The sequence below is a fragment of the Pseudorasbora parva genome, chromosome 6 (assembly GCF_024679245.1).
Source record: "Pseudorasbora parva isolate DD20220531a chromosome 6, ASM2467924v1, whole genome shotgun sequence".
NCBI lineage: Eukaryota > Metazoa > Chordata > Actinopteri > Cypriniformes > Gobionidae > Pseudorasbora > Pseudorasbora parva.
The window spans coordinates 35,746,098-35,763,907 of NC_090177.1; the positions used below are offsets into that span (position 1 = coordinate 35,746,098).

General features: G+C 36.8%; 1 protein-coding gene and 1 non-coding gene across 4 annotated transcripts in view; both read left to right on the forward strand.

Annotated features, from left to right (window-relative positions):
* Positions 1-4,069: 4,069 nt before the first annotated feature.
* On the forward strand, positions 4,070-4,152 carry trnal-uaa (transfer RNA leucine (anticodon UAA)). The gene has a single exon. It is a non-coding gene; the product is annotated as a tRNA-Leu (tRNA).
* A 4,711-nt stretch (positions 4,153-8,863) lies between these two features.
* Positions 8,864-17,810, forward strand: part of LOC137078947 (utrophin-like) — a 303,830-nt gene continuing 294,883 nt past the window's right edge. For all 3 annotated transcript variants that reach the window (XM_067446798.1, XM_067446802.1, XM_067446800.1), the window contains exons 1-2: positions 8,864-9,140; positions 15,901-16,040. In XM_067446798.1, coding sequence (XP_067302899.1) covers positions 15,959-16,040 — 82 coding nt within the window. In that variant the 5' untranslated portion in view covers positions 8,864-9,140; positions 15,901-15,958. The remainder of the gene's footprint in view (positions 9,141-15,900; positions 16,041-17,810) is intronic.

Sequence of the window (17,810 nt, forward strand, 5' to 3'; positions counted from 1 at the left end):
GCTAAGCATATTGAGTATTTATCATCTCTACTAATGGCTAAGTGTATAACATTGTAACTTTATGCTAAGTAATGTTATGTTAGCTATATTAGGCAGCTTCATGTGCTAGTGATACATGCTTCATGAAAACATAAACCGAAAAAATGTCTAATCAAAATGAAAGTTTACCTGTCCAGCAGAAATACAGCTGCAAGGAGTCCCCTTTCAGCTCCTTTAGGTCCCTCAGTTCTCACCATCGTTGAAAAGACATGCAGATATTTACTCGCGTTTGATTTCTTTGTTTATCCAAAGACTTTCTGTGCATTGCCTTTTCTCGTACTGTCTTCCTTTTTTTGCATTGTTTGACTTCGCTGACTGCAAAACCCTGTACTGTGAATCTTGAATGCTTTTGCTCTTCCTAGGTTTCTTGCCTCTTGAACTAAATTTAATTTGCCCGCAAGTGTCGTCTAGGAACTCTCAATACCATTCTGAGCTGTATTCCTCAAAATCTGGACGGCCCAATCACATCGTGTATAGAGTCGGCGGGCGGGGCCATAATGACGACGGCCGAGTTGCGTTTGCGTGCTTCTAGTAAACACAGAAACTGGCGAACGGCGGTCTTTCGAATCAGCTTTGACCGCGACTCAGGAAGACTTGGAGTTAAGCTTTTCTCTGAGAAAAGAACAAAGAACGGCACTGAAGTCATTCTTAAAAAGGGAAGATGTGTTCGGAGTTTAGCCGACCGGATACGGCGAATGTTTAATCTATCAGCGAGCTCTGTTTCACCTTCGTTGCTCTGGTTGGTGTAGCGCTATCCTATCGCGTGCAGAGGGAGTTTGAAAGACAACCGTTTATCCCGCCCCTCGGATTGAGATTGTCTATGGTGAGTTTCCAGACCAAACATCTTGATGTGGGTCTGGCTTGTCAGGCTACTCTTGAACTGCTCTCCTCTCAAACGAGCGCGCGCACGTGGGCAGATCCTGTTGCGAAAGCGGTGGTCGCCATGGTAGCGAGAGAGAGAGTGACAGTCGCCCAAGCCAATCACTTGTTTCGTCCCAAACGAAAATAATGAGCGGTGTTTATTGCAGATTAAAAAGTCTAGAGTCACTCGGTTTTTATACTCTCTTTTTCAGAGAACTTACATTTTAATTATGTATCGACATATAAAGAAAGTTTAAACAAATTTGGACAAAAGTGTTTTAGATCATTCTAACCTACCCTACCTTTAATAGTTAAATAATTAAGCTGAACGTCAGAAGCTTCAGCCCCCTTTCTTTGATTGTATCTAAACAAATTATTTTTTTTCAAAATTTTTGAGTGAACACTTTTTAAATCAACCCACTTTTTGATGACTAATGAGGAAAATAAAGCTCAATGCTAATGATTTTTTCCTTTTGTCCTGATTGGACCGGCCAAATTGTGGTCCCACCACAAAAAAAAGTGATGAATAAAGAATTAAAATACTTATTGTTTTTGTTGTTTTTGACCCATGTTACATAGTATTCTTACAAATAAGGTTGCGATGATACCAACATTTTAGTTAAATGTCATAATTAAAATTGTTTTGTCATTAATACAATAAAATGATTGCAGGCATTAACACAAATGCATACAATAGGTTTTTCAAAAACTAATATAGACAAATCTAGTCTATCGTAAATGTCAGAAAACAACATTTATGGTGTTTATGGAAGCACAAACCGTGTCTTGCAATATGTTCAACAGAAGGGATTGCTGCTTTTAAAGGGGTCATATAATGGTACATGCACTTTTACAAGTTGATTGTATGGAGATGTGTGTTGGCAGTGCCTGTACACATACACAACCATCTATAATGATAAAAATCCATCCAGTGTGTTTTTTTTAATCTCCTTATATGTTTTCACCTGTTTCAATTCAAGCTGTTCGACCGTGTGACGTCATACGGACGCCCCTCCCACGATTGTTGATTGACAAGCAGCGTCTCAGCACAGACCCGCCCTGAGCGAGCTTTCATCGTCTTTCTTCTCATTCCAACACATTTAGTGTAGAGAGCCTCAGATTGTTGCAGTGCATTCTCCCTGGTGTAGACAAGATGTTAGACCTTAAAGGTTAGACCTTTAGTAAATATGCTGTTGTCATCAAATTAAGCTGTCTGAATTCTTTCTGAATGCAAACCGTATTTCCCATTCTTAGCAGTTTCACAATAAAACACAAATGTTTTCACAAGACTCACATTGTATTTTCACATTTACTTCCTTGTTTATTGCCACTTACAAGTGCATGGAAATGCCCTTGTATGGTTGGTTCACTATCAGCATTTCAGTGTTACATTTATATTAAGCGCCTTGAATAGGCTGTTCTCCAGGCCCTGCCGCGAACCCACATTCAGCATGAGGTGGAGGCGTGGTGTCTCAGGTGCTGTCATGGCAGTAAATGAGGGAAACTCATGTGTTGGCACACTTCAGTCAAGGAGGAGCAATCACAACAACAACAGGTGAAAGGGAAAGTCAGACAAGCAGAACAGCAGGTCAAGCTTTTCTAAATTTGTAGTATTGGTTACAGCTGGGATGTTTTCGTCTCTTGTAGATCATGTACAGGTAAATAAAAATATAAGAATGACAGTAATATTTTAGAGATCAAAAGAAGAATGTACCTGGGCTGTTTCACATTGATGTGTCATGCATCTTTGCCAGAGAGAACTGTCGCTTTACTAGTGTTCTGGAATCATCGCCAGGCTTCTGGAACCATCCTGAATGCTCCTGTTTACAACCTGCACTGTATGTGGGTGAGTAAATATCTTAATATCTAAATGGATTAAAAGTGTTAAAATACTGTAAAAGATTGTAACAACCCATGAGGATAATAATGTTTTAATAATTGTTCAGTGCCAACCAATATCATCAGAAAACAAATTTTATGAGAATGAACTTTTTGAAAGAAAATAAACCTAACCTTGAAGCTAGGACCACCCATGGCATGGGTCCACCCATCCAGTCTAAACCAACTGTTAGTGATGGAGTAGCTAGCATACAAAAACAATTGAATGAGAAAATTCATACAAATTAGCGACCAAAGCGTAATTTACGAAATGCTATCAGAGAGTGAATTAATTCATTACAATAAAGCTCTTTAAAGATATTCAAAGATTTAATCATATAATATTCACAGCTCCCAGTATGTTTAAAAGTTTAAACTGCACCTAGAATAAGTTGAAGTTGTGCTGCTTTGAAATAATTGTCATTGTAAAAACGCTATATAAATAAAGTTTATTGATTTGACTGATTGATTGATAACATTTGAAAATAACATGAGACTGTTAGAATTAAATGCAAATAGTTAATTTTGGTGTAAAGTCTGTATGTTTTGTTTTCAGATTGGATCTTTCCCGGTGAACAAAGACCAGATCTGGTTGGTGACCTGCAGGATGTTTTGGGGATTCTCTTACTGGGTTTCGATCAATAACCTCCAACATGCCTACACTATCTGAAACCCAAACCAGATTGTCCCAGTTACAGAGCAACATATCCCAACTATCTAAAACCTCATAAATTTATATGAATTTAGGTCTGGAGTTGGACATCAGTAAGTAAAAAGAAGTAGTGATGTTAAGTATAATGAATGATTATGAAATATGAACTGAAATGTTTTCACTGTGGAAAATAGTTTATAACAAACGCAAGCTGGAGTGCGCCAAGAAGAACTTGAGTGTGTTGTTCACATAGCATAATAACGCTTGCTAACTGCTAACCAAACGGCTAACGATCCTATCACAAATGATAAGCAATCAAATATCGTTTAGAAAACTGCAAACATTAAAGGTTATATGGATTGTCTTCATTATTTAAGTTAGATATAACCAAATTATACATTTTAATTTAGTTATACAATACGTGTTTGTGGTTTTTGCAACCTAGTCTGTTAGCATTGCTAATAGTCAGTCAAGCTGCGCCAACCAACTGCTATTCATCTCCGAATATGAAAAGAAACTCAAGGAGACGCGTGAACGACCGATAACTGGTATAAACAAATTAAATTCAACATTTAAAACCAACAATCGGTAAATGTTGTTTATATATCTAGGATTTAAGCTTTAAAGGGATTCATATGTACCAGGATGGCCGAGTGGTTAAGGCGTTGGACTTAAGATCCAATGGACATATGTCCGCGTGGGTTCGAACCCCACTCCTGGTAATGACTTTTGATTTAAATTAATTTCTCTCTTTATTGTCCACCATGGTGGAAATGTGTCTTCTTCTTAATATGTATCATACTACAACCGAAAATAAATGTGCAAAACTGCCAAACATGGACAAAAGCGAAACCTGGACGAAGAGAGAATTCGTTAGGCAATACTGTCAGTAATTAAAAATGTCGATCCCCCCTCTCTGGATGGACGGATAGATGAGGAGGGAAGAAAAAATGTTGACTAGCATGGGATGTCCATAAAGTGGGACACACTGGCCAGAAGAAAGGACAAAAAGTAAGTCAACAATCACAATCGACTCGACATGATGTTGAATGGGTTGATACTGCCTCCTATGGGTGATTTAACTAAATATGTTAAATAAATAAATAAAATTATACTGTATGCAATTACCTTATCAACTGCACATAATTTAATAAGTATTACATTATTATTGTTATAAAATGTTCATAATGTAATAATTTTCTCAAAAAGTAATAAAAACTCGAGCTTATAATGTAATACAAAAAAAATACATTAGGAGAAATGTAGCCTATTACATTACAAACTCACCAAAAATGTCATATTTTTATTTTTGTATTATTATTATTACTTTTAAAACAAAAATAATATTAGTATTCCTAACAGTACATTTTAACAATCTATTATTAATATAAATAATTATTATTACATTAATATTTAAATGTTGCATTTAGCAAGTAGTTTAAGACTTTAGATTTTTTTTAAAGTACCGTAAGGGAATAATATTTTATGTTTTAATTAAAAGCTATTTCAGTAATGAAAATATGACATGTTGTGGTTAGTTTATAATGTTTATAGTTTATAATGTAATATTTTTTTCATAATGTCAAAATTATTACATTATTAGCTCAAGATTTTATTAAATTTTGAGAAAATTATTACACTAAGAACATTTCATAATAATAATAATGTAATAATTTACATTATGTGCAGTAATTAAATGATGTGCCTTGGCCTGGGATAATTTACATCTAAAATATATTGCTGTTCTTTTTTAATGGGTAGCTGCAGGCGTGGTTGTGTAATATGGTGGTGCACTTTTATACTGAGTTGTAAGGTTGCTTAATCTTATGAATCAGACTGTATTGTGTGTTTTGTGTTGTGTATATCATAAAATAAAATAATTCAAGATAGGCCTACATGGTCCACATTTCCTTCAGTCTATCCTCCTTCCAAATAAATACTTAATCGGATCAATGGTTGAACTCAAGTTTAATATTTGATCATTGTAGTTTTACTTGGGTTTTTATTATAATATACCAGGCATGAAAACGGGTCAGGGGTGAAAAAGTTGAGAAGGATATTACCCCTCTAGGGGGGTCTGGGGGCATGCTCACCCGACAGAAAAAAATGAAATATTCCATATTTTAAAGCATCAATCTGATGCATTTTGAGATGCTTTTTTTTTTGCCAACCTGGGGAGAGCTGGAGAAACTTAACTTCAGCCATGAGTCAAAAATTATCTATTCTACCCGTCATTGAGTTCATGTGTATGTGTGTGTGTGTGTGTGTGTGTGTGTGTGTGTGTGTGTGTGTGTGTGTATAGTTAAACTAAACAAAAATAGCACCTACGCCACATTACAGTCTAAACACAAATACCAGGAGTAATTGCATCCAATAGGGCTGTGAATCTTTGGGTAGAAAAGTCAATCCAATAGTATCCCTGAAGCTTGTCCTGAGTTTTCTGGCACCAGGATGTTAGCAGCAGATCCTTTAAGTCCTGTAAGTTGCACATCCCACAGATGCTCGGTTGTATTTAGATCTGGGGAATTTGGAGGCCAAGTCAACACCTTGAACTCTTCATCATGTTTCTCAAACCATTCCTGAACCATTATCGCATTATCCTGCTGAAAGAGCCACAGGGGTTGAACGACTTCCATTTTGTAAAAGTCGACATTTATGTGATGAAAGTCGAGTCGACTTCGAGCCTGAGCCTGGGCTCTTTTGACTCAGACTGGTAAATAGCCTTTAAATATCACCAAATATCAAAATATCAAATATCTTAAACTGTTTAAGCACACCCTAGCAACCACTTTGACCACCCTAGAAACCGTAAAAACACACGAATAAGCCACATCTAGGCTCCACAACATTGTACAGACATGGGGATGAGCTCTTTTGCATATCCGGGGCCCGAGTTTTGCCACTCGCAAGCACCACTCACAATTTCTTCAGAAATAGAATATATATATATATATATATATATATATATATATATATATATATATATATATATATATATATATATATACGGTAGGCTATATATAAACAGTTGTGGTCAAAATTAATGGTAAATATGATCAAATATGGCTGTAAAAAAATAATCTGCATTGTTTATCCTTTTTATCTTTTATTTAAAAAAATCACAAAAATCCAAACTTTCATTTAAGTAAAATAATTGATAATGGGGGGTAAATCACATTATTAAATAAATGCTTTTCTCTAAAACACATTGGCCACAATTGTTGGTACCCCAAGAATTTTAAATGAGTAAAATATCTGAAGTATATTTACATTAATATTTAAAAATTTTAGCACACCAGGGTGACAAGAAACATGAAATTGTCCTGCTATGATGTCTTGTTTTACAGGAGTATAAATATAAGGAGGCATACAAGCCAAATTCCCTTAATCATTCATCACAATGAGTGAAACCAATGAATATAGTTCTGAGCACTGAAAATCCCCATTTCCACCATCAGGGCAATAATTAAGAAGCTTCATTTAACTAAAGATGTCACAAATCTGCCTGAAAGAGGACGTGTGTGTATATTGTCCTAATGTACGGCGAGGAGGAACGTTTGAGTGCACAAAGACTCTCCAAGGATCACAGATGGAGAATCGCAGAGATTAGTTGGGTCTTGGGGTCAGAAAGCCTAAAAAAAAAAAAAATAAAAAAAAAAAACTAAATCACCACATGTTGTTTGGGGGGGGATTCAAGAAAAATCCTCCTTGCTCATCCAGAAACAAACTCCAGCATATTCAGCTGTCAGACACGACTGGAAAGTCAAAAGGGACTGGGTTCTGTGGTCAGATGAAACTATAAAAGAGCTTTTTGGCTACCAGATGGGTTTGGTGCAAACAGGGATAAAAAGTACCCCATGCCCACTGCTAAAAATACCACTCGATCTTTAATGTTGTGGGCCTATTTTTTTGCTGGAGGTCCTGGACATCTTGTTCAGATTGTATCATGGATTCTAGCAAATACCAGCAGATAAAAAATTAAAAACTGACCGCCTCTGCTAGAAATCTTATAATGGGCCGTGGTTGGATCTCTCATCAGGACAACGATCCAAGACAAACATCAGAATCAACACAAATGTGTCCCTGAGCACAAAATGAAGCTTCTGCCATGACCGTCCCAGTCCCCTGACCTGAACCCTTTAGAAGATGAGTGATGAACTGAAGAGAAGAAGCGTCAACATGGATCTGGAGAGGTTCAGTATTGAGTAAAGGTCTCTGATATCATGTCAGGTGTTCTCCAAACTCATCAGGCATTATAGAAGAAGACTCAGAGCTGTGATCTTGGGAAAAGAGGTTGCAAAAAGTATTTAATAAAAGGGTGACAATAATTGTGGCCAACGTGTTTTGGAGAAAAGCATTAGTTTTCATAATGTGAGTTACCCCTCCTTTTTAATTATTTTACTTTAATGAAAGGGTTAGATTTTGATTTTGACCACGACTGTATGTATGTGTATATATATATATATATATATATATATATATATATATATATATATATATATATATATATATATATATATATATATAATTTATGTGTATATTTAAATAACATTTTTATAAATTGTACTTTAAACAATAATTCTAACATTAATTGTTACATTTTATTATTATGTTAATTTAAACATGAATTATTTAAATGTATTTTAATGTAGGCCTACTTAATAAAATATATATGGTTCTAACACATGGTTTATATTTATATATATGTTTTTTCTCTAAACTTTTGCACTTTTATTTAAGCTAATTTATTATTATTATCATTATTATTATTATTATTATTATTCCATTTTTACTCTAGGCTTTTCCACATTTATTTGTTTACTTTTTACATTTTTATCATATTTATTTACCATTCAGTCATTATTTATTTATTTATTTAAATCAAATACATTTATTAACTTTACACGTTTCTTTACTTTTAAGCAAATGTATAAATAAGAAATAATAATAAATAAATAATAAATTAAGCACATGTATTTATTTACTTTTATTTTTCATCTTTTGTGCGTTTTATTTGTTAATTTAACATTTAATCACTAATTTATTTATTTATTTTAATCTTATTTATTTTATTTTTTTCATGTTTTTCTTTAGACTTTTCCACGGACCCCCGTCACTTCTTTGCGGCCCCACTGGTTTGAAAACCCCTACTTTCAATTAGGCTACTTTTATAAATAGCCTACATTTTAGGCCTATTCATAATATTTCGAAAATATTAATAGAATATCTAAAACTGAAGAAAAAGTAAAAAAAACAAAGCATCATAAATATTAAAGTAGTATTTTAACACAGAATTCATTCAGTGGTGTAAAATTGATGTGAATGACGAGCGCGTCCACACAATTCCACACGGGGACGCGCTCGTCATTCAATCCAGCGCGGCTCGTGACGTCACGTGCCCATCATTCCTGCAGTGAGTGTGGGCGGAGCTGCTGGAGCGGCTCTGGAGGACGCGCTGTAACTCTTCTTTTGTTATTCATGAGTAAAGGAAACTTTGCGGCGGAGTGAAGTACTCCAGGAGCGCCAAAACAATCGACTTGGATAACTTGGATGGAGTTGTGAATCTCCCGTGAAAGCATTGGAGCATTAGACGAGCTGGCAGCTGCTTGTGAAGTGTGGAGAGCTGAACATGCCCTAATAAGAGTCAACGATTCATTATCTACTCAATGATACAAAGTCACTGAGAGAGAGAAAGATTCGTCACGCAAAGGTGAGAGCTGCTGTTGTACTATCTCTCTCTCACACTCACTCACACTCACACGCGCGCGTTTGCAAATCTTTGATATGTTTGTTGAAGTATGAGCGCCTGAACAGAACTGACCTAAACAAGTTCAACCAAATAAACAAACAGATGAATGAACGCTACGCATCTGTGAAATGGAGTAAAGTGTCTCTTGAGTCCTGTTTGGTCTCCTGGTTTCTCTTGTGGTCTGTCTGACCTAAAATTATTACAAGCTAGTTAGAAGTACTGTAGGAAAACTTGGAGTGCAAGAGTTAAACTTAAGTTTGGAGTTAGTTTGGTAGGGTTGCAGAATTGTGGATTTGGTGGGTTTAGTTACAGTTTTAGGCTTGTTTGGGGTTTAGTTAGGGCCACCGTTATGATGATTATGTACACTGTAAAAAATGATGTGATAAGTTATGACAATAACCCCCGGCTTCACATTCAAGGCTTAAGCTAGTCCCACGCTCCCTTTTGAGCTGTTTTAACTGAAAAGCAACTTGCACTGAGATAGCTTAAAATACGTCAGTGCCATTGTTTTGTCTCTAGATGCACACCAGTTATGTTGTTTTTCTAAGGGCTAATCTTGGTTTAACTTAAGCCCTATTTATGAAACTGGACCCATATGTTTTTACATTGCTTTGACTCAAATAAGTTAAGTTAGAAGATTCAACGTGTCTTTTGAGTCCTATTTGGTCTTCTGGCTTCTCTTGTGGTTCTAACCTACAATTACTAGAAGTTAGAAGTACTGTAGGATTACAAGAGTTAAACTTAAGTTTGCCGTTTGGTTAGGGTTTACTTGGGTTTAGTGACAGTTTTATGCTTGTTTGGGTTTAGTTAGGGTTACAGTTACAGTTATGCGATCAATACGTTATGACAACATGTTTTTGCATTGCTTTTAACTCAAACAAGTTAAGCAATTTTTTTTTTAACTTTTATGTAAGTTATACAATATTCAACAAATGTTTAAGTCAGTTTAATGTAATTTAAATTGAATTGAATTTACACATTCAAGTTGATTGTACCTATTTGTATTATTCATTAAGAGTAAGGCTTTGCTAGAGTTAGTTGAGTTGGTTTAGGTTGATCTCGGGTAAGTGTTAAGGGTGTCTGGGATTAGAGCCATTTATCCCATTAATGACTATTAGGGTCAGTGTTATGGTTTTTTGGGGTTAGTTTGAGTTGTTGTGGTCTGAACACACTTTCAAACTGGATATAATTTATGCAGCCACCAACTTGGCACTTGGTTTGCCTCTAAAAATGACAATTGTATCTTGGTGTTGCCCTATTTTAAAGTGCAGAACACACCATTCTTAGCTATTGACTACTTTGTCTAGTTTGTATTGGCGTGCATGCATGTCCAGTGTTTTATTTCATCTCATCATAAGCAGGCTTTTTGTTGGATGGATGTTGAGAAAATGGGGTCTTTGCAGAAATCTATAGTTAGATGTTTGCGTCATCCAGTATCGCTGCCTGCATGCCAACACGTTTACTTATAAAGCTGAAGCAAAGCCTTTCTTGGACAAGACATGCTGTAAATTGTCAGAGGGAGGGAGTTGCGGTTCTATTCTCTGCAGTGACTCTCAACATTCCTGCTCGTTACCTCATTACTGATCAATGACATCCTCACCGGGCCGTCATGTCCATCAGCTGCTGAAGTGCTGCTTTGAGAGGTCTGGTGTTGGTGGACCTTACCAGGGAGCGTGTTTTGAGGGAAGGAATGTAGGGGGAGCTGCCGAATGAATGTGTGGTCACCTGTTTGGCTGGGTGACAGTTCCTGTTACAACTTGTCCAACACACACACACACACACACACACACACACACACACACACACACACACACACACACGACCTGGCTCTCGCGTGCTGTAATTGGTCCCACCCTCTGGTGGGTGTTTTCTGGTATGGGTGGCTTAATGATAACATCTTACTCCTGATTGCGAGTCTGTCTGTTGGTGCTGTAGGGCGGGGGCTTTTACCTGTCCTGTTGATCTCACTGTAGATTTTTCCTAATCTTGGTCAACGTTAGACATCACACACTAGACATGAGCATGGGCCAGTGTGTTTTAATCATCATTTAATATGGTTTTAATTTAGCAAAGAAGTCTACAAGTAGTCATTGTATTCAGCAGTCATGAATCAGTTTCAGTTGCATTGTGTGTCTGGGGGTACGTTTACATGGCGGCGATGTACTAAAAACGGGAATTTATTTTTGCATACAGACGAAAACATTGTGAAAAATCAATCCCCGTTCTTACGGATCAGAGAAAACGACTAAAAACGCTATTCTCATGCCAGGCCAGTAGGTGGCGATGTAACTTTGTAAAGAAACTACATCCCTATAGACTGTGTAATATGCCTGTGCATGACGTCAACGTTTTCACAAATTACATTTTTGTAGTTTATATAGAGACTATAATTTTTAAAAATTACGTGTACTTTGAAAGCTGTTTTAAAATGATAGCGTCTTTCAGTCCTTGAATTGTTTTTGGAGTCAGAACCAAAATCAAAATATTTGTGATGTGTTCATGTCATGTTGACACTTTCTTTACTGATGCAAGGTGGAAATGGAATCAAATCAAAACTTGCAGTAATTAAAATAAATCTGAATTTAAACAGTGTCAGTGATGGAATCTGAATTAGAATAAGAAATGGAATTAGTTAGAATCAGAATTATAAACATAAAACAATTATTGTTAGGATTTTGAATCAGTGCAAGAATTCAAATCAACATTTAAGTTGACATCAGAATTAGAATCAGGAAGTTGGTATAATTAGAATTTCAATGGTCAGAATTAAAAGAAAACAAAAGGAAAATATGAATTGAACATTTTTAAAATTAAGAATTCAAGAAAAAAATATCAGGATTTAAATCACTAAGAAATAAAATTAAAACCAGGAATTTATTTTGAGTATTTTTTAGAATAATAATAATAAAAAAAATAGTAATTTAACATAAAAAAAAATAATAATTTAAGAAAAAAAAAAATCAGAATTTAAATCACTAATACACAAAATTAAAACGAAGAATTTAATTTGGAACATTTTAAAATTTAAAAACAATTTTATTTAAAAATGTAAAAAGATTTAATTTTAATAATAATAAATAAAAAAGAATTTAAGAAAAAATACCCACTAATAATTTAATTGACTTTAGTTTAGAGTGAGATATAGAATTAATATAGTAAAGTAAGAGTTAAACTTAAAACCTGGTATTTAAGTAGGCATCAGAATTACGGCTGTTTCACACCGCAAGCGTGAGCAGCGCATATTTTTTCTGGCGCCCATGTTAATCAAAGAGTGCATTCACACACGGGAGCAGGAGCGTCGCGTGAGCAGCAGTGAAGCGCATAGACAGTAAAAGAAATGGACGGAGCATTCCCATTAGGCATGTGCCGATATCAATTTTTCATGTTGCGATTAATTGCTGAAGTTTTATCACAATATGAGGAAAATTCATATTTGAGGAAATTCCGGGTCTCACCAGCTATCCTGAAAACTTTCTATTCAGGGGCAATAGAAAGTTTACTGACTCAGTGCATCACAGCGTGGTATGGTAACAGCACCAGTCACGACTGCAAAGCCCTGCAAAGAGTGGTGCGCTTGTCCGAGCGCATCTCAGGGTCAGCTCTCCCGTCTCTGCAGGACATCTACATCAAACGATGCAGAGGCAGAGCTACAAAAATCATCAAGGACATTAATCACCCGGCCAACCCACACTTCACCCGGCTGCCTTCTGGTAAGCGCTTCCGTAGCCTGATGGCCAAAACTGAGAGACTCAGGAGGAGTTTCTTCCCACAGGCCATCAGACTCCTGAACGCTGTCACTTAACTACATGTGACTTCACCTCACTTCAGTATTAACAAACTCACATACTGATATTGCACTGCACTTTATTCTTGTGTTCATGTCACTACTCATTATAATGCTGTTTGCACATTACACTCCTGCACTTCTGTTATCCACAGATTTATTTTTATAGTCTCCAGTTTACTTTATCTCACTTATTTTATTCCACATCTCTTATTTCTTTTACTTGATTTATTCATAATTCTACATATGTATATATAGCACCTTTATCCTATTCCTATTTTATCCTATTCCTATTTTATAATTTATTGTGCTCTTTTTGTTAATTGTTATTTGCTGTCCATGGAGCGGACCTGTTTACATTTCACTGCCGGTTGTATTCTGTATAACTGTGTATGTGACAAATAAAACTCTTGATCTTGATCTTGATCTTGAACAATATATGATATTATCACAAAATTGAAATAAGTTGCAAAAAAAAGTGTTGCCATAGCATAACAGCTTTAAGAACTATTTTTGTAAGAACAAAAATAACTGAATGTTTCAATACAATAATGCACCAAAAATAATATATATACAGCTCTGAAAAAAAATGAGAACATTGGGAAATCAATGAGAAGTCAATATTAAGTGGTCTCTTGATTTTTTTCAGAGCTGTAAAAGTAAAATTTTCAAACAGATTAAAGTGCAAAAGAATGAGGCTATAAAGAACAACAGGCCACAAATTACAATAAGGTCTCATTATTTAATGCATTCACTTAGATTGAGCAATAGCTCTGTGTTGAGCGTTTATACGGTTGATGGGAAACATATTCTTGAGTGCATTATAAAAAAATTATTAATTGTTAATAAATTATTATTTATGATATTTTAAAGTGCCCACGATAACAATATTGTGCATATTAATTTTCAAGATAAATCGCATTATCGAAAATCGGCACATGTCTAATTCCCATAGCACTCACTTCCTGATGGCTGAGCGTACTGTGCAGGCTCAGACTGAGCTTGACGACGTAGATGTGACGTAAGCATCCTGTCAGACAGTTGGAAGTCTTCTAGTAGATGTGGAAAGTGAAATCTGAATCACATTGTTTAAATGTTTTGTCCCGTTGTTGCTTTTGGCTCACTATGGGCTTCTCCCCATTCTTCTACTTTGACTTTATCGGACATTATGTCTCCACGTCCCCCCGACTATCTCATAGACAGTAAAAGATTGCTTCTGAGCATCTCCTCAGGTCTATACGGTAATTTCTCATCTGTGCGACAGAGTCACGTTGGTTATGACGCAATTGTTAGCCTATTTTTACAAAAACAGCTTGTACGGGGCGATAGTGTAAGATACAAGGTAACGGAGCCTTTTATGCATTGTCGTGTTTCTTTAGAAATAAACAATGGCCTCAGATGTAAAGTTATTCACTCTCAAAGTGACTCAAAAATGAATGGGAGTCAATGGGATGCTAACAGCAGGTGATGGCTTGGCTAGCAATGGCCGCCCCTATGGAAGGTACGCTTTCCGAGAGCTAGATTGCCCCCTTGGTGAAGTTGGGGTTTTGGCGGCGAGCCTATTTTTGCTGCGCTGCTGACGCTCAATTAAAGTGAAAGCACACTTTTGATGGACAAAATAAATATGATCTCACACAAAAAGCGCTTAAAATGCACAGAAGAAGCACGTGTAGTCTGTTTGAACAATAACTGAAGTATGTCAGAAAAGAAAACGAAGAATGAAAAATATCTGTTGAAGATTTACCCATTTAAACTTGTTTTAATTATTCAGTTTGGGTAAAAGTATGGTTATGATTATAAAAATTAAAGTAAACTAGCCAGAAAATATGATAAACTTTCTTTAAGTTTAGTAATACTCAGACAGCTATAGGCTCTAGCATTGTGGGAGCTGCTGCTGTGACGCTGTACAAACGCTTCCAGTGTGAATACTCTCGCGCGTCTGCAGCTGCAGTCACGGTGTAGTTACGTTGACATGCAGCTCATGCGCTGCTCACGCTTGCGGTGTGAAACGGCCGTTAGAATCAGAAAGTTCAAAATCAATTTAAATTATATCTAAAAAAGAATATGAATGAGTATTAGAATTGATTCAGTAGGAATTCAAATTCAAGTCAGAATTTATGTTGCCAAGTTAGAATCAGAAAGTTATCATTTAAATGGTCAGAAACGCAATACAAATTAGAATTGGCAAGCTTCCGAGTTTGAATCGATAACAGATCGATTCAGAATGAGATGTTGACGCAAAGAATCAAAGTGAGGACTCAAAGTAGTTTATGCTTGCGGAGGAAGGCCGTTTTTCATTAATGAGATCATGCTTTAGTTTTTTGTTATTTTGGGACTGAATTGGTAATGCAGTAAAATTCAACAGCAAACAGCTCATGCTGGCTCACTCCACACCCATCACTCAAAGCCATAACATCACTGCAGTTTACCATGTGTGGAGGATTACTGAACGGTCCATGTTCGCTTCTCTTCCCACTCTCCGGAATGACCTAGAAGAGTTCATACGCCCATGTCGAAACCGTTTCACTTGGTTCGGCTAGAAACGGCACGGCCTCTCCCTGCTCTGCGCTTTCCAGCTCTCCCACAGCGCTTTGCAGTGTTTCAAAAAAGTAAGGTCACGTAGTTGCCATCCTCTCGTGTGGTCTGTGTAAACATTTCCAAGAGCAATATGCAGTATGTTAGCCTTTATTGCACAGTGTGTGGATATCCTGTATTCATGGAATGGCCTACTACATTCCCACAATGCAATCTTAAATACATTGAAGACTTATTTAGGCTTGGAAACCAAATGGAAAGTCTTTTTTCCCCCGCTCTGAGATAATAACTACCTTCTGAATTAGAGATGTAGCATGATTAGGTCATGTGACAACAATATAGGCCTACGAGTATTGGATTTCAAAGAGTTAGCCCAGGCTGATGGGATCTGCTCTGTTGCAGGGATTTGCAGTGGGCTGGTATATGTAAAGGGACGTACCCGTGACTCCTGAGAAGGAAGATGGCTACCGTGGGCCCGCTGTCGGAGGCCTCTGAGGGAGGAGACAACAACGAATTCACCGACATCATCAAATGGAGATCAGGTAAGAGTGAGATGACCTAGGTACTGAGCTGCTTTTTTCCCTATTTCAAGGTCGGTTTAGAGTAAATACTAAACTGGCTTCAGCTAAATAATTTAACTTGCCTTCTGTAGAGCTGGGGCCTTATTCACAAAACATTTTATCTTACCATTCAGAGTTCTGTTAAATGGCAGTAAAAGTTCTTAGTTAAGAGTTGTCTCTTAAAGGTGTCATGAACTGGCTTTTTACATTTTTTATACTGTTGTCTGAGGTCAACTAATGACGTTTGTGTGGTTCTTACATTCAAAAACATCATAACTAATAAGTAGTAGGCTATTTTCTACACTGGTTTTGAGGCTCTCTCCTGAACGCTGGGTTTTGATGGGTGTGCCGCACTGGAGACTTGGAAGTAAACGCCCACGGCTAGGATTGGAGAAGATTTGCATATTTAATGAGCTTCAGCTCCACTGTCAGTTCAGTGACATGAGAGAGGAGAGAATGACGGAGAAGCGACAACCAGAATGATTCTCTCGACCACAGGGCTTGTAAACGTCTTGATCAAACAAACACAATGATTTATTTCTCATCCACCCGTGATTGATTGGACTATTATTTTTATATTACACATAGCCCGCACGATCGGTCGATATAACCGTGAATGTGCGCACACATACACGTGCATGCTCACGCCGCTCTTCAAATGTCAAGTCGAGAGAGACAACAGCACAGAACTAAAACTGAATATAATGAGATTCATCGGCCTGCTGGGCTTTGCGAGCCCTGTCCTATATGTGTCTCTGAGTCCAGCGTGCTAAAGGTATGCTCTGTTAGACAAGTACACATAAGTAAAACAATCTATAACAATGCAATACTATTACATATAAGAAACAAGTTTTGCTCACATAAGTGTGTTGCACCATTCCTGTCGGATCCAAATCCAGCATCGACCGGAGATTTGTTTACAAACGATCCCTCAGTGAACTGAAGTGAACATGTCTTCCCCATGTGAGCTGGAAGTTAATTAAAAATAAAGTTCAACCACACATTCCTAATATTAGGATCAGAAGGAAGCTTATGGAGCGACTGTGTTCTCTGTGTTCTCCACAACCGGGAATATCGCAATATCTTGCTATTTTCCTCGGCATGTTTATTGTTGTTGGCCACCTCGGTGGGCGGGGCTAATGAATTACACTTACTGTAGAGGTGTATTTCGAGGTGCTATGATGTAAACATGAAGTACAAGATCGTTTGCTGAGCCTGGTGTCTATAAAAGCTTTTCTTTGACTAACAAGGACGTTTTTAGCTCTGAAATTTACAGGATATTCTTATATTACCATGACCTTTTATATATCAAAAGCTCAAGGGAAAGATGGTTTCTCAATTCATCACCGCTTTAAAACCTATTCACAAAGCTATTCACTATTATTGTCAGCCTCTTACATGTCTACATCTCGAGAGATTGCAGAATTCAAGCGAAAATTTCTGTTTTATAAACAAAGTTTGCGAGGAGCATGTTTAAACTGTCTATTTAATCAGCACAAGAGGAGGTATATATACACAGCTGAGAGCCAAATCACCTAGCGTTAGTTACCTCCACAGTTGTCGGCTATATGTTTTCTGCATCCCTCTGCCACTCTATTCCTCACTCTCCAATACGATACGGGGCAGAACTCTGAGTTTGGGCTAAATTCCCAGCTCAGAGCTCTCGATCGCTTTAGACAGCACGTCAAATACGCCTTATACTGTTATACTTTATTCGCTCATCTGTAAGTGCGAACTCATAAAAACAACTTC